Source organism: Zonotrichia albicollis, chromosome 3, assembly GCF_047830755.1.
Source record: "Zonotrichia albicollis isolate bZonAlb1 chromosome 3, bZonAlb1.hap1, whole genome shotgun sequence".
NCBI classification, from domain to species: domain Eukaryota; kingdom Metazoa; phylum Chordata; class Aves; order Passeriformes; family Passerellidae; genus Zonotrichia; species Zonotrichia albicollis.
Genome location: NC_133821.1, coordinates 60,127,203 through 60,155,125, shown reverse-complemented (window position 1 = coordinate 60,155,125; position 27,923 = coordinate 60,127,203). Strand labels below are relative to the sequence as shown.

The following is a 27,923-nucleotide window of genomic DNA, read 5'->3' as shown; positions in this document are numbered from 1 at the left end:
GTCCTACATTAATTTTACCAATTTTCTCTTTTTTTTTTTTTTAATTATGTGTCATCTTTATTGTAAAAACTAATTAAAATGCATTGGTTCTATGCTTGGAAAACATAGAACCCCTTGAATTGCTGATGAATTAAATAATTCTTTTTTAATGTAGAAACAAATTTTTTAACCTCACTTTATCATCAGTTCAGTTGATTAAATCAGCATTGTAGGACTCTGCCTCTTCTAAGTTATTAACAAATACCGTCAGCCCTTTTAAAGAAGAAAACTGAAATTGTTCTTTTTCAGCTTTAGTTTAAAAATACTGAAGGTCTCAGTAGTACTTTCATTTACTGTTTTAAAATTTAATAAGGAAATTATTCTATCTGTAGGTAGTACACTATTAACAATTTACTTTGCTTAAAAGAAGCACATATGACCCCCTTTAAATGTTGCCTCTTTCCTGATTAATTAACTCTATTTACAGACCAAATAAAACTTTTTCATGTGAACTGTTTTTTATGTGTTTCTGTCATTGGCACACTCACCAGTGAGAGAAATGCAGCCAAAATATTCCCTTTTGATTTCCCTTCCACAAAAAAAGAAAAGCAAACACACTGTCATTTGGCAGGAAAGCTGCAAACTTGAAGGCAACTAAATACTCATACATTTGAGTTGTGTATTTTGAGATTAATGAGCCTACTCATATACAAAGACAAAACAACCATCCATCCCAATGGTGAAAAGCAGGGTATGTGCTTGATTTTTACTGGTAAATCAGCTGTTGATTTTGAAGCAATTTCCCTGCATTCCTTTTCCTTAGAAAAAAAGTCAAGATGGAAAGCTTGTGTACCAGCAAGTGAGAGGGACCTCTGAATTTGGGTCTCAGTCAGGGGACTGTTACGCAAACAAAATATGGGCAAGAAAATAACCCTGTACACAGTGGCACCTTCTGTTTTACTTGAGGATTACAATGCATGCTCTCATTAAGTACTGAATACTCAAAATTCTGAAGACCTGTGGTTTAAAGTTTAAACTATAGTCATAGAATCATTAAGGTTGGAAAAGACCTTTAAGACCACTAATCCAACTGTCCAAGTCCACCACTAAAGCATGTTCCCGAGTGCCGCATCTACCTCCCTTAAATGCCTCCAGTGATGGTGACTCAAACCACTGCCCTGAGCTACCTGTTCCAGTGCTTGACAGCCCTTCTTGGTGGAGAGGTTTTTCCAGGGAACTACAGAGCTATGAAGTTTGTATCCCACTTTGGATCAGACATTGCTGAAACATTGGGAGTTCAGGATTATAGTTCAAACTTATATTTTTAAAAGCCTCTTAACATAGAAATGGGGATGGTGTAACCATTCTTATATGGATAGAATTCAAAGAAGCAATTTAAAATGTGAATATGTGTTTTTTCAGTTCAGATGTAGAGCTCTGAGCCAAGCTGCCTTTTTTATTTTTTTACAGTATTATTTCAAACATTCAGGAAACAATTACTGATTTAGAAATCAAATTCTTTGCTTCTCATAATTGGATTTCTGCTTCATGATCTTATTTTTATCGGTCCTGAAGAGTCCTTCAGTTTAATGTGAATATAGAACAGAGGCAGTGTTGCACTTGAGTTTGAAAGTTACTTCTTTGGTCTTATCAAGTTCATAATACTTTTAACATTCTTCATGCTTCAGAGATTATGTGTAAGAAGTCATCTACATTTGAATAAGAGAACTTCTGCTGTTAGTTAAACGTAATGAGTTTATTTTCAGGAACATTTTGCAATATGTCATTTGATTAAGAAAGCACTCATCAAAGATAATTCTTGGGTTTTAACTAACCTGTTTTCTTGAATGTCATTGTGACTTTTATCTCTCTGACTAAGCCTTTCCCCTTTTCAAGAGATATGTGAAGTCCATTAAAAATGCTTTTTCCTTAATCAGAAAAATAGTTGTAAATAGCAAAAGAAGGTCTCTACTGTAGTATGTCCATCTTCTTTAAAAGCATTCTAATGCTCTCATGCATGAATTTTCTGATACAAATACAATGAACAGAAATGTTTTCCCTTCATTTCATCTTCTCCTGACATTAGAGAGTTCTAAATGTTTAGGCTAGAATGTTTTGATGAACTTTATTTGGCTTTAATTCATGCAAAAGCATCTCTATCTTTAAAGCAGACTTACCTGTCCACAAATTAAGATGAGCATAAGGAGAAAATTAAGTCTTTACAATAAGGAATGATAAATAGTGTTTCTAACAGAAAACTATGCCTCACAATTTGATAAATCATTATCAAAATGTATTAGAATGAAAATAAAAATTGTTAGAGAAATAGGACAAGAGTGTAACTCTCCTATTCCTGTAAGGTATGAACTATCCTAACCAGCCCATACTGAAGTGAATTCCAGTGGGCACAATATAAATACTTTCAGAATAAATGCAGACTTACTAGCTGTTTCTGGTTTGTGCCTTTACTAGCAGTTATCTTTATATACACAGCATTGTTGATGCTATTTCACACTCATCTTAAGGCAGAGTTGGAGCATATCTGAAATTTTATTTTTTAGGGGACCCTGCACTCAGTTTTGGAAGTAGGAACAGGTTCATTAAGTGAAGGTCATTGATACTTTTACCTGGCACTGCTACTTAATGTGGTGTAAGTCAAACTGGAGCCCCAGTATATAATAATTGAATACTGTGACATGATGTAAGGGGTTAAAAGGTATCTTGTCACAAGGAGAAACTAATTTCATGAGATGGTAAAATTAGGAGAAGACCAAGTAAATTAGATGAAGTATTTTTGAGTACCTTTTGTATCCTTATTCTAGTATGTCTCATAGCATCAATAGGTCGATGTACACTTTATTTGGACTAGAACACATGGTGCTTAGTATGAGAGCTACAGCAAAAGTTAAAATTGTCAATGAGGCAAGTTCACAAATAGCCACATCTACCTATCTTAAATCAAATTTAGCAGTTTTCTAAATCAGATAAAATAATGCACTGATAAAAATTGGTGGTCAAGAAATCTATATTTTCTTCCTACAACATAGTCAAATAAAAGAGAGGTTATATGCAGCTTTATTTGCCTCTTGCTTCCTCTATGCACAATGCATGTTTTGGAATAGACGTCTTGAAAATATATGTCCACAAAGAGAATAGGATCCTTCAAAGGTGTTTTCCCTGGGCTTCTTTGTTGGGGTGTTCTTCTCCTCTGAGATGTACTTCTTTCAAGTCTGATCTCCTGGGATGTCTTGTTTGCTGCTTTTTACTATGGTGAAATGCAGAATAGAAACTGCAGCCTCTACTGTCAAAGGACCTTGTGTACTTCTAGCTGTTCCTCAAAGCACACAGGGTATTCAATAAAAGAACCAGAAAAAATGAGCAATTAAATTTTACATTATGCTTTTATTTTGATTGCTGATCACCATCTCCTACCACTTCAACAGAACCATGTCCCAGATTCTCCAAATGAAAGTATTTGCCTGGCATAGAACATTGACCTTATGTTGCAGGTCATTTGAAGCCCTGTCCTGGGATTCCTGTGCTGCTAATGAATCTATCCTAATTAAAGTCGTGAGGTTTGTTGGTTCAGGTTCAAGGTTGTGTTTTTTCAAACTAGTAATTTTGCAAGACAAACCAAAGGTAGAAAACATGGTGAAAATACAGTTTTGCTGCAGAAGCCTTCCTTTATCAAGTGCCTGTGAGGAAAGCATGCTGTCAGTTGCAACGTGGGATGCCTAAAAAAGGAGTAATCAATATTCGCAGCCTCTCCAGTAGGCTTTCTGAGGCTCTGAACCAGTGGGAGAGAAGGGAAATGAATCTTTTTCTAGACTGAATAACTTTGAGACCAAAATATAAAATTAGCTGTATTTGGCTGTGTTGATCTCATCTACTGGACCACAATATAGTATGTAAGCATTTATTGTATTGTAAACTCATTGTGCAAACTCTTTTTTAAAAGCCTTTATAAGTTTCATTAAAAATTGAGGTTACAAATTCTCAGGTTTAACAACTTACAATAAATATAATAAATCCAGCTTCACGGAGCCTTATTTTTAAAAATATTTGGTTTAGGTGTTCTAAATTTTGTGTATAAACTATTTTACCATTTCAAAGCATAGACAGCAACTTTTTGATGCCTAATGAAAATAACCAGACTAAACTAGATCAAGTAAACATTTCCTGACATCATCAACACCCTTGCACGAAAGAAGGCTGTATGTGTGGTCACACAGCATCACTGAAATTCACATGTAAGCAGTGTTTTGAAGCCCTGCTGATAAAGCTGTGTTCTCTCACCTGCCTGCTTTAACTCTGGTTCTGTGCTTGCCCAAGGGGTGACATTGAGCTGCCGTCACTCTTGGCTCGCTGTGGCAGTTTCAGGCCCAGGGTACTCTGCACGTTTTGCAGGGCTGTTTGAAGCCCCCAGAGGGGTTACATCACTTTGGCAAAAATTTTGTTAAAAGAAGTAGGGTATTTTTGTCAGGATGACTAAAGGGTATAGAAGTACAATGAGGTTTTAATTATCACATTGGGACCTGATCCAAACTCCATTAACTGCACTAGCCGTTGTTTTAATTTCGAGTAGACATTGAAGTATTGATGAAGAACAATAGTGATTATGAATTTCCCTGAGATCACTCAAGTAGTGAAGAAGATAAAGCAGTTAAAGGCTTTTTTTTGTTTGTTTTGTTTTGTAGATAATGAGGGAAAAGGAACACTGATCTGTTTGTTTCTTTTTCAGCTAGCACACTTGGATGTCACTATTTTTTTAAGGACTTAAATGTACATGCAACCCCAATTACATTTAACTCTTTCCATATATGTGTATTTAATAAAAAATTAATTAAATTTATTCATTGGAAGATCCATGTTGCCATGTCTGTACTGACAACAGCCCAAGGCAGCTAAGAAATGAGTGAATGTACATTATTTTCTTTAACTTTCTACTCATTTTTAAGAGCAAAACTCAATAATTAGGTTTTTCATCCAGTGGACAGAACTGCCACAGGCTATATATTTTCTTGTTTGGATTTTTTTTTTCAGCAGGCACAGTGTTACTAGATGTACATTTCTTTGATTGCACAAGTCTAAATTTTCAAGTCTTGATGATGGGTTGGGAAGTAGAAGGCCACATGATAGCTTTGGGTAGATAGTGAATAGTTATCCTTGGGAAGAAATAATTTGGTGCTGTTCTACCATGAGATTAGCCTTCAGTACAAATTTTGTCTTAGGCAGTCCTACAGAGAACCCAATCATTTTGCTAAATGATAGAAGTACTTTTCCAAGAGAGACACACCAGGAATCAGGATTTATTAAATCTTTGGCCTTTTTGTCTTGTTTTTAATACTGATGATGCTTTTAAATTGGTATTGATATACTTAGCAAATGGTACTTTAACAGGATAAAGTAAGATTTTTCATTTCACAAACAGTATTTATTGCAACTCTCATCTGTTCCTGTCATGAACATTTTCTCCTTTTGTCCCAAGAGTTCGAACTTATTTCTGATGTACCCCCTAATCCATATGCATGTCCCATAAGACACCTAATGATTTTCACTTTTACATGCATTTATTTATAAACTATTTCTCACTACAGAAATAACTGCTGTTTCTTCCAGGGTATACTTTTCTTAATAACTGGTTTTGCTATTTATTCAAATGAGACAGTACATTTGGAAATTCTGTGATGAAAGATGTTAAATTGACTGTCAGGGAATTTTTTAAAGCATCCTGAAAATCTCCATTACACTTTTATTTGGAAAATAAATTCTTTGCATATAGTGAACTTCTGATTTTGAGGATGCTTTTCATTTCATAACCAGTGGATAGCAGAATTTGCAACTGCTAGTTTCCAACAACAGGAGGTAAAATGTTTTTCACATTAAAAACATTTTAATGTGAAAAAGTCTCTTTTCTAAATAATATCTGAATATGTGTGTATATACTGCCCATGTGTGTGCCATTCTGCTCTCACCATGCTTTAACTGTAGGAGATCTTTAAGGTAAAGTTTGTGCCAATACTTCATGATATCGTAATGTGTGCAGTATCTGGTTTGTAGTCAGTTAAAGGAAATAATTCAAGGAGGGGTTTTTTTATCATTTTTACTGCTGCAGCAACTTCTCTCTTAAAAATGAATAGTATAGGTTTTTCTGTTGTTGATTCATCCTTCTTGAGGCAAGCAAGTAAACTGGTTTTAGGATGTGGTGTCTTTCACTTTCTATCCATCTGACTTTATTTATGGTGAAAAGCAAGCAACTTGGAAAGTAAGGCACATCTGTACAAAACCAAATTCACTTGGGTATTAAAGAATAATTGAAAGTGTCAGGACTTCTGTATCTCCTTACCAGAAGGTAATTTCATGTGAGTCAGGAGGAGGACAGTGCTATAGTTTATTTCTGTCCCTGAACCTCTACAAAGGACATCTACTACCAATGCAGAATTTCAAGGTCTTGTATGTGTATATCAAAATGGGGGGATAAAAATTGAACTTTTTTCTCTAATTTTAATGGGACTTTTTGTTCTCTGATCTTATCAGGTAAATTGAGCAAACCAAAATTATCTCCTAAAAATTTCAAAAAAGTCACATATTGTTAAGACATGGATCTAGAAGATGCTTGTTTTATTTAAGGCATTTCAAATCAGTCATCTTTGATTGCTGATTCTTGTTTTCATTCTTTTCTTTTCAAACCACTGATTCTTGTTTTCATTCTTTCTTTTCAAACCACTTGCAGCATTTATTCTTTATGCATAGATTGAACTAAGTTGATCCTTTACTACAGATTAATCTTTTTTTTTTTTTTCCTGTGCATTATATGTTTTTATGGTGTCCTTTCAGTATGTTTTTCAGGCTTAATTTCTTCTTCTTGCTTAATCTTTTTCCATAAACAAACAAAATCCCTCAGCTTGATAGAGATGTTTGCTCACATAATAAATGTTTTACTGCTCTGTCTTTATCTGTGTTGTTTTATTGTTTCAGAGAGGATGAGCATGCCCTTATCCAGCAGTATTGTCAGACGCTGGGAGGAGAGTCACCCGTGAGTCAGCCGCAGAGTCCTGCTCAGATACTCAAGTCGGTGGAGAAGGAAGAGCGGGGAGAGTTGGAGCGTATCATTGCTGACCTTGAGGAAGAGCAAAGGTCTCATAATCATCATACTGGTGTCTGAATTGTCATTTTGTTGTTGTTTGAGCTATGCATGTACTGCATGTACTATGTTGAAGATGAGAAAGACCTAGAAGTTATGATTTTAGCAAAAAAACCCAAACAACAATCCACAATCAAGGCAGATATCGTACATAGGCTGGCTCTGTTAGAAGAGGGAGGTGTCTGTGAAAAAATAAATTAGTTTCACTTTTACTTCACTGCCTTTTTTTCAATCCCCCATAAAAAATAAGTCAAGACATTGTCTTTGTTTGAGCTCTTTGTGTTCTTAGTTGGAGATGCTAACATTGTTTGATCTAAGAAGTCTTTTATTTTCATTTACTTGATTAAGTCATCATTCTCCTCCACTTTTCAATATCCCAGGAGTCTGCAGATAGAATATGAGCAACTAAAGGAGCAACATCTTCGGAGAGGAATAAACCCTCTTGCGTCACCTCCTGACTCTGTTGTGTCACCTCAACATGCTTCTGAAGATGCTGAGCTCATTGCTGAAGCTAAACTCCTGAGGCAGCATAAAGGTCGTCTGGAAGCAAGGATGCAAATATTGGAAGATCACAATAAACAATTGGAGTCTCAGCTTCACAGGCTACGGCAGCTGCTCGAGCAGGTACTTGTACACTTTGCCCCATATGGTTTCTGCACAATGGATTTCTTGGTGGAGCAAAGGCATTGACATTTTACTGCAGATATTTTCACCATGTACTCTTGGTCTGTTGCAATCAGCCATTTCTAATGAGATGTTTTTTCTTACACTCTACTATGAGTATTGTTAAAAAATGGATCTAGAAGATGCTTGTTTTATTTAAGGCATTTCAAATCAGTCATCTTTGCTTGCTGATTCTTGTTTTCTTGCTGATTTCTTATTTTTGACATGGTTAATGTCAAATGAGCAGAAAATGATTGTGAGTGCTGGAGTGATCATGAGAACTTAGGGAACACTGAGAATAACACAAGCAAGAGCAATAGCTTCTCATTAATTAAAAAGCATGGGAAGAAAATATAGACCCTACTCCAAGTAATGATGCCAGCCACATTCCATGCTTGACTTAAGTTTTACCAGACACTTTCCTTAAATAATATGTTTATGTTTAATCACAGTTAGTCACTCAGACCTCTAGCATGCCAGAGACAGATGGCCAAAGATATGTCTGAAATACAAAGGAGCAATTAATTACATTAAACATCCAGTTCCTCTTAAGTGGCATATTTAGACCAGTAAGCTACAGCAAAGTGGTCTTTCACACAAGTGAAAAGGTAAGAGACTTTTAGCAGGCGCTGGTAGCTGGAGATCACAGGGTTTGCTTGTTGGCAGAAGGAACGCTGATTGCTTTGGAAGTCAGCATGTGCACACCTGGCTTGTAGGAATAACAGGAGCAACCTATACCATAATACTACAGTAAGAGCAGCAACAAAGGTGTTGTTAGAGATGGTTGTTTGTACCATCATGTGTGGAAGCCAGAGTAATGAAGATAAATTTGTATGAATGTTTTCTTCTAATTAATCATTATGTTTGGGTCAGAGTACAGTAAGGCAAGTATTTCCTGCCTTCCAAGAGTCAGATGTAGTAGGGGATTTAACTAAGCCAAGAAACAGGCTACATAAACCAGGTATTAAAATGGCCTAAGTTCCTGCTGTAGATCATACTCTCATTACAGGGATTAAGGTATTTGCTGTTTGTTTTGCTGGCTGACTTTGTCAATTTTCTAGGCAGGTTTGGCTCAATAGGATTTAGATGCATCTGTTCCAGTGACTTCCCTACACGTCCAGCAGACTAAATTTTTTTGTTGCTGCTGTTGTTTTAGCATTTTAATCAGTATTTGAGTAGCTATAATATTTCATAGGGAAGATAGCAACTGGTGCATTGGTAATAATAATTTATAAAGTAATGATCTCGGGATATGTGGCCAATACTTGGTCTTTCAGAGAAGGGTTTAAAATCTGCAAAGAAACATGGCTGAATAAAACAAAGAAGTTCTGCCAAACCCATGTTCCCTTGCAGCTTAGTGCTTAGACCAGAAACTTGTTCACCCCTTAAACCCCTTTTTTTTTCCCCTAATGTAGCTAAGGATGATCTCACAATTTTGTAATCTTTTTGGAGTCTTTACACCATTCTCAGTAACACCTTTAGGGTATACATTTTTGTTGTGATAAAATGGGTGGAAGAAGGGACAGTAATTCTTATCGTTTCTGCCTTTGGAATTTTCTAGGCATTCTGCAGCTTTTGGGTTCAGATAGGGTAAAGCAGAATAGAGATGACATTATTCAGTATTTCTGTGTTTACAACTCATTTACTGTAACTGTTGCTCTTGTGCTTTCTGTCCGCCTTGTCCTGTCTCTGTGGGAGTCATGCCATGCTTCTGATTGTTTCAAGTATTATTTCCTAAGGTCTTTGTTTCTACTCTGTCATTTAATAAAGTGGCTCATGCAGAGTCAAGTATATGAGAAGATCTGCATTATTTCTTTTATAACCTGTCTTTGGCTTTTCAATGTGCCTTTCTATATATTTCATTACTTAATTTACCAGATGTTTCACAAACTATTTCCAGAATGTTGAGGCTACTCCCCTGATGGCGATTCAGAAAGTATAAATAATTTAAATTTTTAATAAGGTTCTTTGAAATTTATTTTGACATTGATAGAATTATGAAGCAATACTGATTTCTATTACTGTCCCCTTTCTGAAGAAAAAAGACCACTCTTCAGCATGTTTGCTGTTCTGTCAGCTTGGCCACTACCTTTTAGGACAGCCTTTATCTCTTTCACTGCTTGGGGAAGGACTTTACTGGAAGCCTATTTATATTTATTTGTTTTGCTTTTGCTGGCTGTCCCAGTTATTTTTAGGGGATGAAAGGAATACCTTTTTTATTAATGAGATGGATGATTTGCAAGAAAGATACTCATAAGTCTCAATCTCAAAATATATAACAACAATATAATTACTAGTATTAAAGGACACAACTGTCTTAGAGCAATATCTTTGCCATGGCTGGCATTTCATGCCATCTGTTTGTCTATTCTATCAACAGCAACTCTGCCCATTCCTCTTTTCCACTAGCCTCCTGACTGGTGTTTTATACCACTGAGTATAAAATACTGGGACTTTTTTTTTTTCTCCAAAAGATTGGAGTGAGTCTGTCTATACAGAGATATGGGGGTAGAGAGTTAATGAAATTTAGAAACTTTCATGTAGTAGCTGCCTAATCTAGATGAGAGCATTCTAGGACATTCTTTAGAGAGCACCTTCAGCAGAAATATGCATGCATCCTCACTGCACATTTGTCTACTTCAGGTCACAATTCTGAGGTTACCATACTATTTTTATTTTAGCAAGCCCAAAGGATTGGTAACTGTCACAGAAAGTTGTCGTTTTTGTCTGCCTGATTGATTAGGGTGCCAAAGAGGAAGGTGAAACAGAACTGGCATGTGACAGCTTTGATACCAACATGTTAATCAGACAGAGAAAACACAAATAATCCATTCTCATTTTTCTTTTTTCAGCCTTTATAGATGCTGCATTTGCAAAGTCAAAGTGAGTCCTATTATGAAGGGCATTTAAAGTCTGCTTGAATTTTTCTCTGTTTTCTCTGAGCTACTGAATAGAAGTTTCATATTGAATTAGATATTGAAGTTAGTGGGAGCTAAAATCATCTGTCAACAGCTGTATGATCAGACAGAGAGTAAATAGGGGCTGCAACTCTCTTTCCAGCTGAAATCAGAAGAGCTTTATCAGAAGAGCATAGGAGAGTTTGTTTCTTTTATAGCTGGGAGAAAAATTCTGGAGCAAGAAGAAATATCTGTGATGAATGTGGTAGTAAAATTGGCATTTTTGAGGTGTCTTGTGATTCAGACTGGGAACACTGAGGTTTAGTTTGGTTTTTTACCAAAAACAGCAGATGTCAAGGAAAGAGCAGGTATGTCTTTGCTGTCCATTACGCCACAGAGCACTTCAGGCTCTTCTTTGGGAAGGACACCAGCAGGAGGCATAATGAAACTGTAGATTAAAACTGGTTGAAATAAATATCTCCTTTGAAATGCTTTAAAAACTACTGTAATACAGAAACAAAACCAAGACTTCATTCTTTTCTGGAGAAGGACTTATTTGTCCCTTCATATCTTTGCTTGGTTTTACCTAAAAAGAAGTTTGAAAACTCTCTGAGACTGGAGTTGGAAACCTCTCCCTCATTCCCATAGAGGCATGCTCAGTATCCCTGCTTTTATTTCTTTCAAGAAGAAGCAGCGGTGTTTAATAACATCTAGAGCTAGTTGATTTTGGTTTCTGGCTTATGGGCTGTCTGCTGAGTTGTTTTGAATAAGAATGCATGAACTTCATGATACCTGAAGTGGGTTAGGATGGAAGTACTCGTATTTTTTAAGTGTTATATAAATGGAGTCAAATACAATGTGATTTTCTAGTGTTATTTTTCTCATGTTCTTCAACAAAATTGTTAAATCATGCCATATCCTCAACTGGCTTGCATTTAATATTTTCCAGTATCTGATTGTTATATTAAGGCAATTGTACCACTATGACAAACCTTCACTTTCTGCTCCAAACTCCACTCTTCAACTGCATAACAATATTGTCCTTAATTTGGAAGAAGAGTTTTGTTTGTTTAGGCTTTTCTTTTTATTGCAGTCACTTGAACTACGCAGTGTATCATTTATCAGTATATTTAAATGAAAATTAAGTAATCAGGCATTGCCATCTGATTAGAAGATGATGGTGTTGTGGGTTTTGACTTGTTTTTAAATCCGGCTGCAATATTTCATTCTGACTGCTACAGCAACATACGGTTCATCAATGTAAGGTATTCCAAGTATATTTTGTTTTCTCTCAGATTATCCACTGACAGTCCTGGTGCTCTGTAGTGCTCTTCTATCACTTACAATAGAACAACTAAGTGGTACCTTGACAAACTCATCACCTGAGTTTGTAGGCATTTAGTTTCTGTCTATCAACATGAGCTGTTGTCTTTGCAGTGCCTCACTCTCCTTGACTGAGCCTATGTGGTGCTGTGCTGCAGTTTTGTATGTCCAGTACAGATCTTCTCATTCACCCTCATTCATCTGTGCACAATTTATTCATAGTTGCTGCTTGAACAGGGCCAGAGGCAGAGATTTACTCCAGGTGCAAGTTTGCATTTTGGATGATTCACATTCTCTCTGTCATCTGTTTGTGGGGTGGGCAAGCAGTGACTGCTGCTGGAGTTAGTTCTGTTGTTCTGTATTGAAGAGACTCTTCACCTGTGGAGAATTTGCTTCCTCTCTTTACCACTACAGCTCTAACATTTCAGACAGTGGTTCCTGGCAATACAGAATTGCCTGGGTTAAGCAATCCTACACTTCTCTGATTTAAAATCACCACACTCATTTTATTTAGACTCTTTAGCTGGATTGAAGCCTGGTACTGAGCAGCAAATTACTTAACTACCTGATAGTAATTCACTGTTCAGAGAAGTGTCTTGACAGTGAAATCCTTCTCTGGCTTGAAAACATTTCAATTTTTCTTTGTCTCCTATGCAGACTAAAATTTCTTGATTTATTCTTTAAGTCCAAGCTGGCCTTTAGTATTGTCATGCTGAAAGAGATAAGATTTAGAGGAGTTTTACTGAAGATTGTTTTTGTTAGGTTGGAAGCTATCTCAAGAAATTGAGTATTTCAGTAAAGGCTGTGAAGTGCAAAAATTTGTGCACAAATTAACAGCCATTCTGTATTCTAACTCTGCATCAAGTCTCATATCTGCTCTAGGTACTTGCTCAGTTTCAAAAAGATCTTAAAAGCAATGATCTTTTGTATTACTTCAGTATCTGCTCTTGACAGATTTAGTTAAATAACCTGCTTCTTAAGCTGTTTAGAAGTAATCTCATGATTTGCAATCAAAAAGATAAGAGATAGCAGCAACAATTTTAGTTAAATCTACTTCAGATGTAAATATTTTTAAATATTATTTCACTTATGTTTTTTTCAGAACAATCACTTCCGAAGTTCAAATACTGTATTACTAGTTTCCTCCTCAAAAGGAATTTTTAAAATAAGAAAGGAAAGAAAAGAAGGGAAAAATGCCTGAATAAGGTCTCTTCCAATATTTCTGAGCTGCTATGGCCTTTTCTTATTTTCTGTTCATATATGTATATTTAAATGTAATCTCAAACACACATGGTTACAACTAAATGTAATATTGATTTCTGTGATTCTTCAAGTGAATTGAAGAGGCCAGAAAAGCTTCTTTTCAAAGTATATAAGCTATTTCTCATAATTTCTAGAAGTTTGTTTAGTACAAATTCCTGCAAATTTGGTGTCTTCTACAAGGTTGAGAAGCACCATCAGCAGGAGTGATGGCTGGCTACCACTTTTTGGATTTAATGAAGTTGTTTTGAGTCTGTCTTGAGTGTTCATTTGATTCTGGAGTTCTACAAATCAGTTCATAATTGAACAGCTGTTTTTAAGGATGCTCAGTCATCCTTGTAAATATTTTTATGGGGCCCTGGCTGAATGTCCTGTTTGTGTGTATATATATACCCATGCAGATAAATACAGCCTAAATGATCCCATTAGGTAGTCTTTCTGCAGAGCTGGACTGGGAACCTTGGCATACTGTGTGTGTTGTATGTAACCTTGTGTTTTTGTGATGCAACAGAACGTTGTTTTTATCAAGACTATCAACTGAAGTCTTGTAACAGCTGTTCTTGAGTCTAGATTTTCTTTTAACAAGTTCTTGGTTTGGTGGATTTTTACCACTCATCAGTTGTATAGATTTGAGCCAACTTTGAATAATTTGAAGAACAAACAAGAAAGAGCACATAAAAAAGGAAAGGAACAAAATGGCTGCATACTAGCCTACAGTTAAATTATGTGGATACAAGTAACCTAAATTTGGGTTTTCTTGTCTTTAATGTAGCCCGAGTCAGACTCCCGGGTCAATGGCGCCTCCCCCTGTGCGTCGCCCCAGCACTCTGCCCTCAGCTTCCCTCTGGCGCAGGACACAAGCTCGCAGTTCCATCAGACAGGTGAGTGTTCTCATCAGATAACGTGCTCATGAGGCCATAGGTGACTGCTGGAGGGGTTTGTTGGCACCTTCCGGACAGATTTGTAAATCAAAAGGAGCGGATCTTTGCAATGCTGCTGCTCAGTGCAGCTGGAGGTGTTGCTTCCTCGCACTTGTGAAGAGCTGCAGTATCCTAAGAATCCACAAGACTCTGAATTACAGGCTTTTGTCAATAGACTCCTTGGTTCCAGCTGTTCTTACCAAGTGAATTTACTGGGCAAATCCATGCTCACTGAAAGGGGAACCAGACTTCATTGGGCTGAAGTGGCCAAGAGCTGTTTGTGCTACAGTACACACATGGAGCCAAGTAATCTGTCAGATACAGGACCAAATGTCCAAATCACATAATCTACACTTGCTGTCTGCTTTAAAAATTCTTGTGTAACCTCTGCTTATCCTGGTATTTTGATGTTCTCACTCCCAAAAGGTTCACATCTTTATGAATAATTCAATATTTATGGGTACAGACTCTGCACATAAAGGGATTTCTTTCTCTCTTGAAAGATTATTTTAAATTCTCCAGTAACAGAACTCACTAATTTCACGATGAGTTAGCAGAAATAACTACAGACCATTGCATGGACAAAAGTAGGGGAAAAGAGAAAATATTTCTCTCAAATTATCTTATGTACGAATTCTTCTTGTTTCTGTTTTTAAGCCTTGGGTTATAGATTAAATATTATTTTATTTCTTTAGAAACCAGGAAAAATATTCTCTTGCATACTGAACATTTTTTATTCAGCATTAACCTATGTTTTTACTTTATGTGGAAAAACATGGAACTTGAGTCTGATTTCATGCAGTATGAAAGATGCTGTCCAATAAAACTGCCAACAACACACCAGTTACGTTCCCTAACCATTCTCTTGGCTAATTTTAAGCATCATTTTTCAAAGATATGGCAAGGGCGATTTTAGCAGTATTGAAATGGCTGACACATATTGACTAAAGACCACTTAAAAGATAAATGTTAGTATTTTTTTCAGAGAAAAAATGGTGTATTCACTCTGAAAGTTACATGACAAATCATCTGCAATTGGAACCGAATTTTAATAGAGTACCTACTGAGTTTAATTACCTCATCTTGTAATTTTATTTAACTGTAAATGTTTATATACTGTTCCTTGCTGGCAACTTCTAGTTAAATCCTGGATGCAATGGTTATGCTTTAATGAAAGAGAAATGAGTTTGACTGCAAATCAATAATGTAACTTTCATGTCCTCTCCCAAGGCTGGCAATTATCGATGATAGTTCCTGCACATTACAAAGGTTTCAGGTACTGTTTTCCTGTGAAATATAAAGGAGTAATTAACTGGAATGTTGGCTAAGAATGCCTTTTAAAATGTCGTTGTAATTTTTATTTTTCTCCTCTTGTTACAAAAATGATTTTTTTGTTGTCATATCTGCAGATGACTTGTTAGTTCCACCTCATGATACCAATACAGATCTAACAGATGTTATGGAGCAAATCAACAACACATTTCCAGCTTGCTGCTGTAAGTTTAACAAAATATGTCTTGAGAATCATATTGAATTTGAGATGGTCTTTTGAAAAAAGAAAATCATTATTGTGGTGTTGACTAGGAGAATAAATATCTCTTAGGAGATTTCTTGTGTAGATATATGCAAGCTGTATAATTCTGTTCCTTAAAATTCCTCAATATACACTACTTTTGAAGGTAGATAAATGTTCTTGTTTTAAGTGGAAGCAATTCATTATAAGAAAAGCCTGTAGCTCAATGTTGAATTTTCAGCAGTGCATAAATAAGAGGAAAGACATCTAGAATCTCACTAGCTGCTGATAAAGACCTTTTGTAGAACTTAAGTGAATGCAGATTCAAAATTTCTGATTGCAGTTTTTCTAATAAAGCTTGAAAAAAAAAAAGTCCTTAGACTAATTACTGAGCTAGTTATTAAATAGACCAGAGGAAATATGTGAATGCAGCATTTAACACCTTTCCCTGCTTAAATGCTTTGGAAGTTGATATTTTATTCAGTGTCTATTAAAGAGAGATCAAAAGGAAAACCAGCTTGTTCCTATGCATGTCCTGTATCAGCTGACATACATTTTCCCTGATCCTCCTTACTGTGTCACTGCACTTGAAAAAGTGAGAATCTGTCTCATGTATTATGGTGGGTTTTGTAAAATACATTTGTACATATATATAGAGAAAGACATGTATATTTCAGCACTTTTGCCTTAGAAAAACAGTAGTGAAAACTTTGATATATTTTCAAAACTGTTGGAAGCTTCAAATGAAATGTAATAATAATGATCAGTTTTAAAAGGCAGAAGTCAGAGAGTGGCTGTTTATGCCCAGTCCTTTTGGAAGCATCAAGACTCAACTCTATGCTATTTCATAAACTCTATGGGCCCTGTTAAAACACCCCTTTTATCTCCTGAACACACATTGCTGCATCACAGAAGATGGAACTTTCATGTTTTGAAAAAGCAAATGAGGTTCCAGCAAAAAAGTCTTGTTTCAGCTATCCTTTTTGATTTTTGATGAGTTCAACAATTCAGAGGCCCTTGTTCTGCAAATTAAGGTTTTGATTCTAAGGAGCATCTCATTTGAGGTCAACAACTAGTGGAGCTGCTCAGCACACCTCGAGGATGTGTGTGTATACAAATCAGTATAATTGGTATAAAATGCAACTCAAGCATTTGTTCTTGGTTTTGAAAGTTACTGTCTTGCTAGGTGGCTACACAGCTACATGGTCATTTGGCCCAAATGAATTTAAAGCAAATTGCATTGTGTTAGGACAAGCTTGGTAACGAAGGGTGTTCTCCAGGACTGGAAAACAGAAAAAGAATTTGATTCCGTGAGCAAACATCTTGAATGAGACAGGAGAATACTGCGAGTAAAAACCATGGCCCCTTCAAATTGTGAAGTCTATCTGAGCATTTAAGATTAAAAGAAAGCACATTTCCAGATTTCATGTGATTTTTTTTCCCCATTGTCAGCTTAAACCACCTTTCCCCTATTAGTAGGTACTACTTATGTTTGCTCTCATTCAGTCATTCTATAACATCTTTTACTTTGAAGTAATTTTTTTTAACTATCAGATTCATATCTTAAATGTTTTAGAAGCCTGGAATGAGGATTATTAGTCTGGCCCTCCCAACAAAGGGCATTAGACTCTGAGTTTTGCTAAGGAAGACCATGACAGACTATCCAAGTCCACCATCTTTTCCTGTGGCCATTTGAGAGGGATCTGTTTTCCTGGCTGGACAATTGTCAAATCTGTTCTGTAAGACTTTAAATGATGTAGATTCCACAGACTGTCTAGGCATCACAGTATTCCTAACCTTAAAGAATAAAGGAAGTCCTTAGACTCTGTATTATATCCAAGCTCAATTTTATCAAAACAGCCTTCATGTACAAGAGTTCATGTCCAATTATTAAAAAAAAGTAAAACCAAACCAGAAAGTAAAAGTCTTCCTTCACAGTCTTCTCTTTACTTGTCTCTTCTGACATGGCCACAGTCATATCAAGGAGTTACTAGCATCTGAGCCTTATGCAGATAATTTGTATCCCATTTTGACTGTTTAACAGAGATAGTAGTCTTGCTTATTTGTTTCGTTTTGTGGGTTTCATGTTATAATTAATCTTAAAATCCATCTTTCTATTTATCTCAAATATCCTTTATGAAGCAATTATTCATATAATAAGGCTAGCAATACATACAATGGTGGATTTTTGTTGTTTTGTGGTTTGGTTTTTGTTTTTCTTTTTTTTGTCCTTCAGATCCACTGATCATGGATATAATGCCCTTTTTTCCTTATTTATGTCATTGGTCCTCAGAAGTAGGCAGGTGTACTACACTGTGCAGAAGTCTTGTCTGTACATCTGAGTGATGTCCAAAGAATTTTGAACAGATGATAATGTAATAGATCACTCAGGGGTTTAGATATGGCTACAGTGGTGAAAATGAAACAATTAGTTTTAACTATATCATTATAATGCTATAAATTTGTTGAAAGTAAGTTTATGAAGAATTAAACGACTGCAAAACATTTCTTGTTAAATGTTTAGTCTTTTAAAGATAAGTATTTTTTTTCTTCTATAGTATGTGTTTTCCTGATAATAACTTTTTTTTTAAACTGTCAAGATGCAAAGTCACATGTATTTCTAACCTTTTTTTTTTTCTATTTGCAGCAAGTTTCACTGGCAGACCACAGGTATGAGATATATTTACATACTTGCATAGTCATTGGAAACAAAGTAGAGCAAGTGAAAAGTTCCATTAAAGCAAAGGGGCTGGGGTGGGTTTTGTCCACATTTTTCTCTAGAGGTCTGTTTGAGAGCTAGACTGATACAACAGGAAGGCCAGATTCCAAAACATCAGAGGTAATAGAAAATTCCTACTAGGTCAGGCACTGCCACAGGTGTAATTGTTCTGCAGGTCTGTGTTGCTATCCAGATGGAACCAGCTTGCCATATTTGAGCCAATTGGTTTAAAGCCAGCAGCAGCTTGCAATATCAAAGTTGGTTCTTGCAAAGATGTCCATATGTCCTGGTGCCTACAGCTCTGCTTTCAGGAGCTGTGGGCACCAGTGCACAAAGATCAGGAGCCACACAGCATCTTAGGCATTAAACTGTCTCCACTGAATAGGCAACCACTTAAACAAGGACTTTAAACTCTGCAGTATTGTCAGTTTAGATTTCTTTTAAGTATTTGCCTCAGTTATTTGCTTAGTCTCAGGCCAATACACATAAATTTTTAACATAGGGGGCCTTTTGTAAGATGACATCACAGTCCTGGGCTGACTGAGCCCAGAGCAGCTACAAGTTTCTGTGTGTGCTGACTCCTGGTACTGATGATGTTTCTCATCCCGACAGGCCATGTGAGGTGTTCCTTGGGATGTCAGCAGTGCTGGTGGCACACAGCACAGCCCTGTCCTGCCTCTGCCGGCCGCGCGTTCCGCTCATCACAAACCCGCACGGGACCCCAGACACGCCGTGCGCTCCCACCGCGTGTTCCACTTGAAACAGTTCAACACTGAATACCCAAAGAAAAGGATGTTGTTTTTATAGTATCTTTTTTTTTTCCTTCTTCCCTTTCTATGCAACTGTAAATTAATGAGCAGTGGAATATTTGTCACTGATTTGTACAAATATACAGCCAGGGGAAAAGGGGCAGGGGCTTTATATACGTTCTTTTTGATAATCGTAAAGAGAACTGCATAAGGAGTTTGGAGCAAAACGTTATGTTCATACATTCCTTTCAGCTCTTTGCTTTTGCATTGTAAAGTACCTTTAGTTGTATTCTCACACATGTAATATCCTGTACTGATTATTTGTATGCTAACCATATGACCACACAGATTTCAGAATATCCTTGCATCGTTTTCAGCGTTGGCATATGAAGTTCCCATAACCTGCATTATTGTTACTGGTTAACAACAATTATCATTAGGTGCAAGATACAACATTTTAATTCAATTAAACAAGGTAAACTCTCATTTCAAGTAATAATCAGCATCCTCATGTACCTAAGTGGTATTTTTAACTTCCTTTTTGTTATTTCCAGACAACACTCCATTTGGAGGATTATTTTTTTAAGCTTTACTTTACTTTGAATCGGGAGATAGCTAAAAGGAGGACTTAGATGATAGCTTAAGTTGGTTTTAGTAAGAACTAAGTTAGTGTAATCCTTCCCAACTTTGTTCAGAGACAAAGCTTTGCTGTTCCCTGCTGGGCCAAACTTGCTTCAAGTTTTGGAATTTACAGTCTATGAAGTGAAGCTCATTTCTGTGAGATCCCTTTTTTCTGTCTGCCTCTTGGAAGTGAAGAGACAATTAGAAAGCCCTTTCCAATACTATTAGCAACAGAACTTTTTCCAGAACTGCAGTGCACGTAGATATTATCATTTGGCATTGTAATCTTGCAGGTCATCCTTATCTTTAAGATAATTTATTTATTTTATTACTTTTGATAAGGATAATTGTGGGAAAGTATGTTACTGAACATCTGATCTCCAGTTTAAAGATGATCATCAGAGATTTTAATGCCTTCACAGAGTTTACAATGCTGCATGGACACTTGCTTTAATTCTAGGACATACCTTGAATTGGTAAAACTGCATGCAATACCCTTCATGTATAGTCAAGAGAAACAAAGCTGTGTTGTTCTTAATTATTACTGAAGGAAAAAACCCTTCTCTTAAAATGGTATTGAAAGAGGTGTAAAATTCTCTTCTGCTACTAAAAAAATGCTAGGGGACATTAAAAGAGCAGGTCAGGAATTTGCAGTGGCTCTGTGAAGTTTTGCCAGCCAGACTGTCCTGCACCCACAGTATTTACTCCTGAACTGCTGCTGCTCAAGGAGTGATTCAGGCACAGTGTTAACCACCTTCTACTGTTGGCACCAGTGCCAGCTCTTTCTGAACCCTTTGGCAAGTTATTTAACCACTCTGCCTCTGTTTTCCCATCTGTAAAATGGGGATGATACTGCTTACCTCTCAAAGGTGATGTAGACTTTCTTCTATAGAGCTTTTCAGATGCTAAGTATTAGTCTTGAGCAAGTGGAGCAAAGCTATCAAGGTGAGAAGAGAAGATGCTGGCTCCTATTAAAATGTAATGTAGTTATTCTGAGAAGAAAAAGCCCCACATTTTACAGAAGAGGAAAACCATGACCACCTTTCTACCTCAGACCTATCTTCATAAGTAGTATTGGAAATAGCTTTACATTCTGTTCTCTGCAAAGTACTTGACTTTTATCAAGCTACATAATTCTCTAGGTGAAGAATCTTTTAAAATACTCCCAACATAAGTATAAAAAGAAATCAGTAGTGAATTTGGTGGATTTTATTTTTGTTCTGAATATGAGGTTATGTATAAAGTTGTTTTTCTGCCTGTGTTTGTATCCTTTGTCCTCTGCTGCCAAGTAAATGCTGCTTCAAACACTACATTGTAACATTCTTCCTCTGAGACTATAATAAATAAAAGGAATATATATTGCAGTAACATGAGAAAAAGTATGGAGTTCTTCCAAATTTTTGGGCTTCAAGGATGGCACATCTCATTGCTAAATGCTGAAAATTTCATTCTGAAGATTACCATGAGCAAGCTGTGGTAGTCAATTTCTATGTCCTAGTTATTTCTCTATGTGGTTTGAGTTTATATAAATGAGATTAAGCAGTATTTTTTTTCTTCATAAATCTTGCATATTTTCTCTAGTTTTCCATCTTGAATGATTTTAGTCTAGAATTCTTCTCAGTTTCATGACAGGTAGTAAATCTGTTAGCTGAGAAGCAGACTGCCTTTTTTTTATTTTAAATGTTCTGTATATGTATTACAGAACAGCAATAATGCATGAAGCTCTGTCAAATAGGAGAACTGTGAATTAGTGTTCAGGTTTTTGGTGCCTTTCAGTCAACACACAGCATTAGGTAGCTGCAGCACAAGGTAGAAAATATACTTTCTGACTTTCAGGTATTTGCATAAATGCAAGTTATTTTAATGACTGTGTTAGAATTGCTACACTTAAAGGAGAAAAAAGTGCAAAGTCCTAACAACTTTGTTTCCTTATCATAACAGTTGGCACTGCTGTAATGTTTAGTTGTTGGGTTTTGTTTGGGTTTTATTTTTAAACTCTAACAAATGCCAAACATAAGTGTCAAAGTGATGACCTTTTCCCTCAGTTTGTGAAAGGATGATTAACAAATAAGTTGTAGGGAAATACCATTATTTAAGTGATTCAGCAGTTAGCAAGGAATTTAACTACAGAAAAAATAATATATAAAGTCAAATTAAGTCCTGTATTTAGAACAGTAAATGTGTCTTAAAATGAAGAGACTACTAGATTAAAGCACGTATCAAACCAGACAACCTGTCATTAAAAATAAAACAAAAATATTTTAGTTATATTTTTGTAGAGTAGGAGACAGCAGGAATAATTTATGCAAGTGCTCCTATCTACAAGTTGCACCCTGTCTACCTCGATTGCCAAGGCAGCAGGCACCAGAGTTCTGTGATGCTGCCATCTGTAAGGAAGGTACTCAGCTTAAAAAGTCATCCTCAGTGCTGTGCCACTAAGGTCCTGGCCCTTGGCATGGGGAGCAGAATGGCACCCACTTCTCACCAGCCACAGGGCTGTTCTCAGGAGTGCTGGGACAGTGTGGCCACCTGTGGTCCCTCCATGCACAGTGCAAGGGTGAGCACTCCCTCCCTTCTCCACCCAACCTTTAAGCACTAACCAGCCTCTTGGGCTGCTGTTTTGTCAGGCCCAATACAGCCAACCTGATACCTTTCATGAGAAGGATTATGTCCGAATCTAAAATACGCATCTATGCAAAACATCAGGAAGGACACCATCCTGCACAGCCCAGAAGGGATGGCATTGGATGATAGCATATCAGTTTAAATTGTCATTAGGAAACACCCGTAAGCTGTATTATTAACATGTCAGTTCATTTTCTCAGAGAAGATGCAAGGTTGATGCATCTAATTAGAATCAGAGGGTAGAAGTCCTTCTGCTATTGGGGCTTCATCTTCAGAGGAACTTTCACAGGGAAACAATCATCTTAATATGGGTGGTATTATTTCTTTTTAGACCAAGAGAAAGGGCTCTTCACATGTTTAAAACCAAGACAGTTAGATGATGAGATGCCAGCCCTGCTAGGTCAGAAATACTGGACACAGACCGTCAGTATGCACATGACAATTTGTGGCACTTCCTTGTCCTAGGTCAGGGGTTCTGTCCTCTCTTCTGTTATTTCTACAGTTGGAGAAAAACCAACAACACAACCAACCAAGAAACAACCCCGAAAAGCCCACCAAATGTCAAAATTTAAAAACCAAACAAACCTAAATTCAGCCACATTAAAAACGTATTATTGTAATTAGCAAGTTTTCGATTTATGCAGAGAACCAGAATAGTGTTTTAAGCATTTCCAGTACAAATTACCCCTTGGGAAAGAAATTGTTCATTAGATATATATTTTTTGTTTTCTATTTTAATATGGAGTTTCCCTAAGAAAATCCTTGATGAAGGCTTTTTTTTTTTTGCAAAACTGTAAAATGGATCCTGTCTCCTGTCATGCAGAAATGAAGATGTCATGCCATATGGCTGAGAATTCTGTTCCCACAATAACAGCAATAAAATCAGCCTTACAAATCCTGGCAAGGTGTAAATTAATAACAGTGGGGTATAGAAAAAAAAACCAAACAACTTTTAGAGGGGAAGAGAATATTTGAGCAGGAAGAGATCTCTTGTACCTTAGAAGCAAAAAAGCTCTCAGTAGTCATCAGCTGTTGTGTTTCTCAAACAGTGTTCTTGAGGCTGGAAAAGGTGAAATCATGCTTGGTTCACATAGCTTTGGGAATGTATCATCTGTCTTTAGTGCCACTTTCATGATGTGCCAGCAAAAATTTCAGTCCTTACAACTTAAATTTATACATAAGAAAGAACAGCTGTGTGTGAATGCAGCAGCCACCTTCAGAAGGGGTAGGTGGTGTTTTCATCAGCTGCTTTTCTAAACACCTCAGGCACCAGGAGTGGGCTGGCTCAGCTCATTTTCCCAAGCCTCTCAGCATTGCAGAAACCTGTGCAGACAACACAAAGGTATCATTTAAATTGAAACCTGCTTATTAAAAGTGAGAATCCAGGAGAGCTGCACAGAACTACTAGCTGTGCTAGTCTTGAGTATATTGGAGAGGAGAAGAAAATGAAAAATCCTCACACATCACTTGAACATCTGTGCTTTGCTATCTGTTCTCTCTCATGTCATCTCTGAATCTCTATTTACAGATTAACTGTTCATGCTCTTGTTAGTCACTTTCTTTATGCAGTCAGATAACCAGACATTTTCAGTGTTTTTCTGACTGAGGTGGGTTGACCCTGACTGGATACCTGGTGCCCACCAAAGCCTCTCTATCACTCCCTTCCTCAGCTGGGCATGGGAGAGAAAATATAAGACAAGCACATGAGTTGAGATAAGGACAGCAGAGATCACTCACCTAACCCACAAATGAAGTTGTACACATTAATAAATAAGAGAACAGACAGATACTATAGTAACTGCCACTGACAAGCCACATCACTGATTTATATGCAAACAGGAGTAAAGAATGTTAAGGGTTGCCTAGATCCTCATTCTTGAAGATTGAAGTGACATTTACCTTCTTCCAGTCCTCAGGATCTTCCTCTGTTTCCCATGACCTTCCAAAAGTAATTAAAAGCTGTCTTGCAATGATATCAGCCACTTCTCACAGCACTCCTGGGTATGGCCCAACACATCCCATGGGCAGTTTGTTCAGTACATCCAGTTTGCTTTGTTCCATAACCTGATTCTTCTCCACCTAGCAGGACGTCTCCCTTGCTCCAGACTTCTGGCCAGGCTTACTACTAAAGACTGAGATAAAAAGGGGATTCAGTACCTCAGACATTCCTGTGCCCTTTGTCACCAGATCCTCTTCACCAGTGGGCTCACGTTTTCCCCAACCTGCTGTTTTCTGCTGCTGCACTCAAAGTCTTTCTTCATGCCTTTTGTATCCCCTATCAGACCTTGGCTTTCCTAACCCTATCCCTGCAGAACTGGGCAGTATATCTGTGTTCTTCTTGGTCCCCAAACAGGCTGAAGCCTTCTCCCCTGAGGCCCAGGATGCAATCCTGCTTTATTGCCTTAATCCCTTTGGAATTCTGAGCACTGTCATCTCATGGTCCTGTAGATACAGGAACCCTTAACCTTCACATCCCTTAACCATTCTTCCTTTGCAAATAGGAGATCCAGCAAGATCCCTCCTCTCACCAGATTCTCAGTCATTTACATGAAGAAATTGTCACCAGTACACTCTAAGAAATTTTCCCTCAACAGTTAGCATAATTCTTGCATGATGTCCCAAAAAAATCTTCTGCCAGAGAATCACAATACATGAGTACAGAACCTTTTAAACACAGATGCTTTGGTTGATTTTGTTTAGTACCTCTGAAAGTATTTCAGTGAGCAGTTTGAGAAGTCTAATGAATGGCAGCAATACCCAGACAAGTGAAAACATCCAGCTGTATTTCTGTCTCTCCAGTGCCAGCAGCCCCTCTGGAATGCAAAGTGTAGCTCTGACCTACTTGCTTTCAACAGACTATAATTACAGCACTTATCAATTTTCTATAAAAATACAGACGTGAACAAATAGAAAACCCAAGTGGCTGAAACATGAGCAGAATAACAATGCTATTTCATCCCCTAAATCCCAGTTGCTGCAAAGATGATGCTTGTAGGCTCAAAAGTAAAACCAATGAAATGACAGTAAACTATCAGAATAACAGTTGAGTTTATTATGAAGTACCAGCCAGGCTTTATACACAAACAAAGAGATACCACAGTATATTGTCAGTCTGCTGCCTAGACTTGTAATTTCTTCCTCCCTAAAATGTCTGCTTGCTTGCTGTGACAGGAAAATTAGTGATAGCTTTAGCAGAAGAGAATTATTCTGACTTTCAAACTCATCTGATGTCTCAAAGGGCAGGTTGTGCTATGCATTTGATGGCAAGGGGCTGAACTGTGTGTCCAAAGCTGGACCCAGGACCCCAGTGTCCCCAAATAAAGTGTAATAGCCACTCCCTTTGATTAGTTATGTTAGGAAACCCTCCCTTTGCTGCCAGAGAACTCTGCCTTGGGACAACACACAACCATCCATGGAAAAGGCAATAGGTGATAGATGAGGCTGCAGACTTCCAGGTAAACCCACTTAACTCAGAGCTTGGTAGCACTTGGCAAATTCTTCTGATAACTATTCACATTCTTGTTACTGCAAACAGTTTGGTTCTCTTCTCCTGCAAATGACAGCACTTGTAACACAATTTAGAAAAATGAGATTATGAGATACATATTTCCTAACATGCCACTTTCATATAGCTGCTCTTCTTGCAGAAGAATGCCTTGTTTTTCCAGGCCTTGACTCATATGTGGGTTGGACTGACTTCTTTCCTTCACATGCCCCGAGACAGTCAACCTTGGAGCACAAAAAAGCCAAAAAACAAACTACACCTAGTGTTTTAATTACAAATTATATAAGCTTGTCAGTGTTGCTGCACACTTGGTTACTTATGACATCTCCTGTACCTTAGAAATTACTCCTGAGTAGACAAAACCAGCACACTTTCCATTTCTCTGCCCAAAGCAAGGCTCCCACTGAAAGCTTCTTGGAAAGTTTGACTTAAAATAACAACTTGATGAATGGGACAATGTCATTACACACAACCAAGTTACACTTTTTAAAGGCTGATTACGAACACCCTCAAATGTCACCTCTTCTTGACACTGCTCATTTTAGGGCTCTTTAAGGTTAATATAAACTAATCCAGAAAAAAAAAAATCCATCACACCTTTCAAGGATCTTTGAAAAAAACATCATTGTGCATACAGAACCTTAAGCCTGTCAGCCTTGTCTGCAGTCGCTGCATTTATTTATTAGCTTTTAATCCAGTTGCAAAGGAAAGAGAAGTTTATAGCACATCTGTTTCCACAGAGATTGAATAAAACATGGCAGTTTAGTTAATAACAGTATTCTTTCACAATCTGTTTTTGCTTGGATAGCTCATGTAAATAGATGATTAAGAAAAAGAGGGGGTTTTCCCCTAGTTTCTAGTAGTGGTAATTTGTTCCTCTCAAATAAAATGTACCTAGCAAAGAGTTAAATTACACGATGTGATTAAAACCAAGATATTCCACACCCATCTACTTCCTTCCTAGACTGGCAGAAATGACAAGGCAAAAATCAAAATATTAATTGTTGTCATTACAATGCAAAGGTTCCATATTGCTAGAGTTTCATACCTCGATGTTTCTCATAGGCAGGTCCTCCAGGCACCGACTGTTCCTTGTCCTCACAGCAGCCAACTGACCTCAATTCCCACCAACCAACCAATCCACTCTTCTATAACACGCTTCTTATTGGCTACAGGTGTGGCCTGTTAAAATCAGGCCTGCTCCTAATCCTTAATAATTAACCCAGCTGTAACTCTTTAGGGGTGAAATTACTGTCTATACTACCTTTATTTTCTTATATTGTATCCCCCTCCAATTAATACTGTAATGAAGCAGATGTAAAAAAATCAGTCCTAAGGACTGCCCTTCCAATGAGAAGTGCCTCAATTAGCAACATCAAAGATAACATGGCATTATTTCAGTTATATAAACACATACATATGGTATATTATACTTTTTTATATATACACACACTGGAGGCAACTATGTATAAAAGGACAGGATTGTACCACTGAAAATTTAATAAACATTTATGAAAATTAAAATAAAATGCAAAGAAAAAGAAATCACAGCTGGCTCCCACACCATCTGCCTTGGCATCTCCCTGGGCCCCATCCCTCCCTATCAAGGGCAGTCTCCCCTCTCAGGAGAGGTGCTCCTGGCTCCTGAAGGCTCCCACCCCATCAGGCACTCCAAGGCCTTCACTTCCCCACCAAGGGAGAACTGAGATATCCCAATTTAGGCTCCCCATCCCCAACCTGGGGCCGCTTAATATTCTGGTTCAGCAGCACTCCAAAAGGAAAGCTGTGTTTATCTGGTGGGTATTAGCAGCATAATGGTGGTAATTAAGTAATAATCACCTTAAAAATGTGCTCTTATCTTAGAGCTTGAGAAAGAGCAGAGACTGAAGGCCGGGGCTATTATCTCCTGCTTTAGCTCCAGGGAAGCAAGCACTGAATAAGCATTCATATCAAAGTCAGTAAATAATTTGGCCAATTACCTATTCCCGCATCACCGCTGAGGTTT

At 37.2% G+C, this 27,923-nt stretch overlaps 1 protein-coding gene and 1 long non-coding RNA gene across 20 annotated transcripts in view; one reads left to right on the top strand and one right to left on the bottom strand.

Moving 5' to 3' along the window:
- Nucleotides 1-21,156, top strand: part of UTRN (utrophin) — a 347,871-nt gene extending 326,715 nt beyond the window's left edge. For 11 of the 12 annotated variants that reach the window (XM_074537592.1, XM_074537591.1, XM_074537590.1 and 8 more), the window contains 6 exons: nucleotides 6,958-7,116; nucleotides 7,504-7,747; nucleotides 14,039-14,147; nucleotides 15,596-15,682; nucleotides 18,347-18,369; nucleotides 19,031-21,156. In XM_074537592.1, the coding sequence (XP_074393693.1) occupies nucleotides 6,958-7,116; nucleotides 7,504-7,747; nucleotides 14,039-14,147; nucleotides 15,596-15,682; nucleotides 18,347-18,369; nucleotides 19,031-19,039 (631 nt within the window). In that variant the 3' untranslated portion in view covers nucleotides 19,040-21,156. The remainder of the gene's footprint in view (nucleotides 1-6,957; nucleotides 7,117-7,503; nucleotides 7,748-14,038; nucleotides 14,148-15,595; nucleotides 15,683-18,346; nucleotides 18,370-19,030) is intronic. The other variant, XM_026794821.2, reaches the window with a different exon arrangement.
- Nucleotides 1-27,064, bottom strand: part of LOC141728548 (uncharacterized) — a 33,092-nt gene extending 6,028 nt beyond the window's left edge. For 3 of the 8 annotated variants that reach the window (XR_012579593.1, XR_012579595.1, XR_012579592.1), the window contains exons 1-3: nucleotides 26,967-27,064; nucleotides 24,313-24,545; nucleotides 20,649-23,736 (exon numbers count right to left, since the gene is read on the bottom strand). This is a non-coding gene — a long non-coding RNA (uncharacterized LOC141728548). The other 5 variants (XR_012579591.1, XR_012579594.1, XR_012579596.1 and 2 more) reach the window with 5 other exon arrangements.
- Nucleotides 27,065-27,923: the final 859 nt, after the last annotated feature.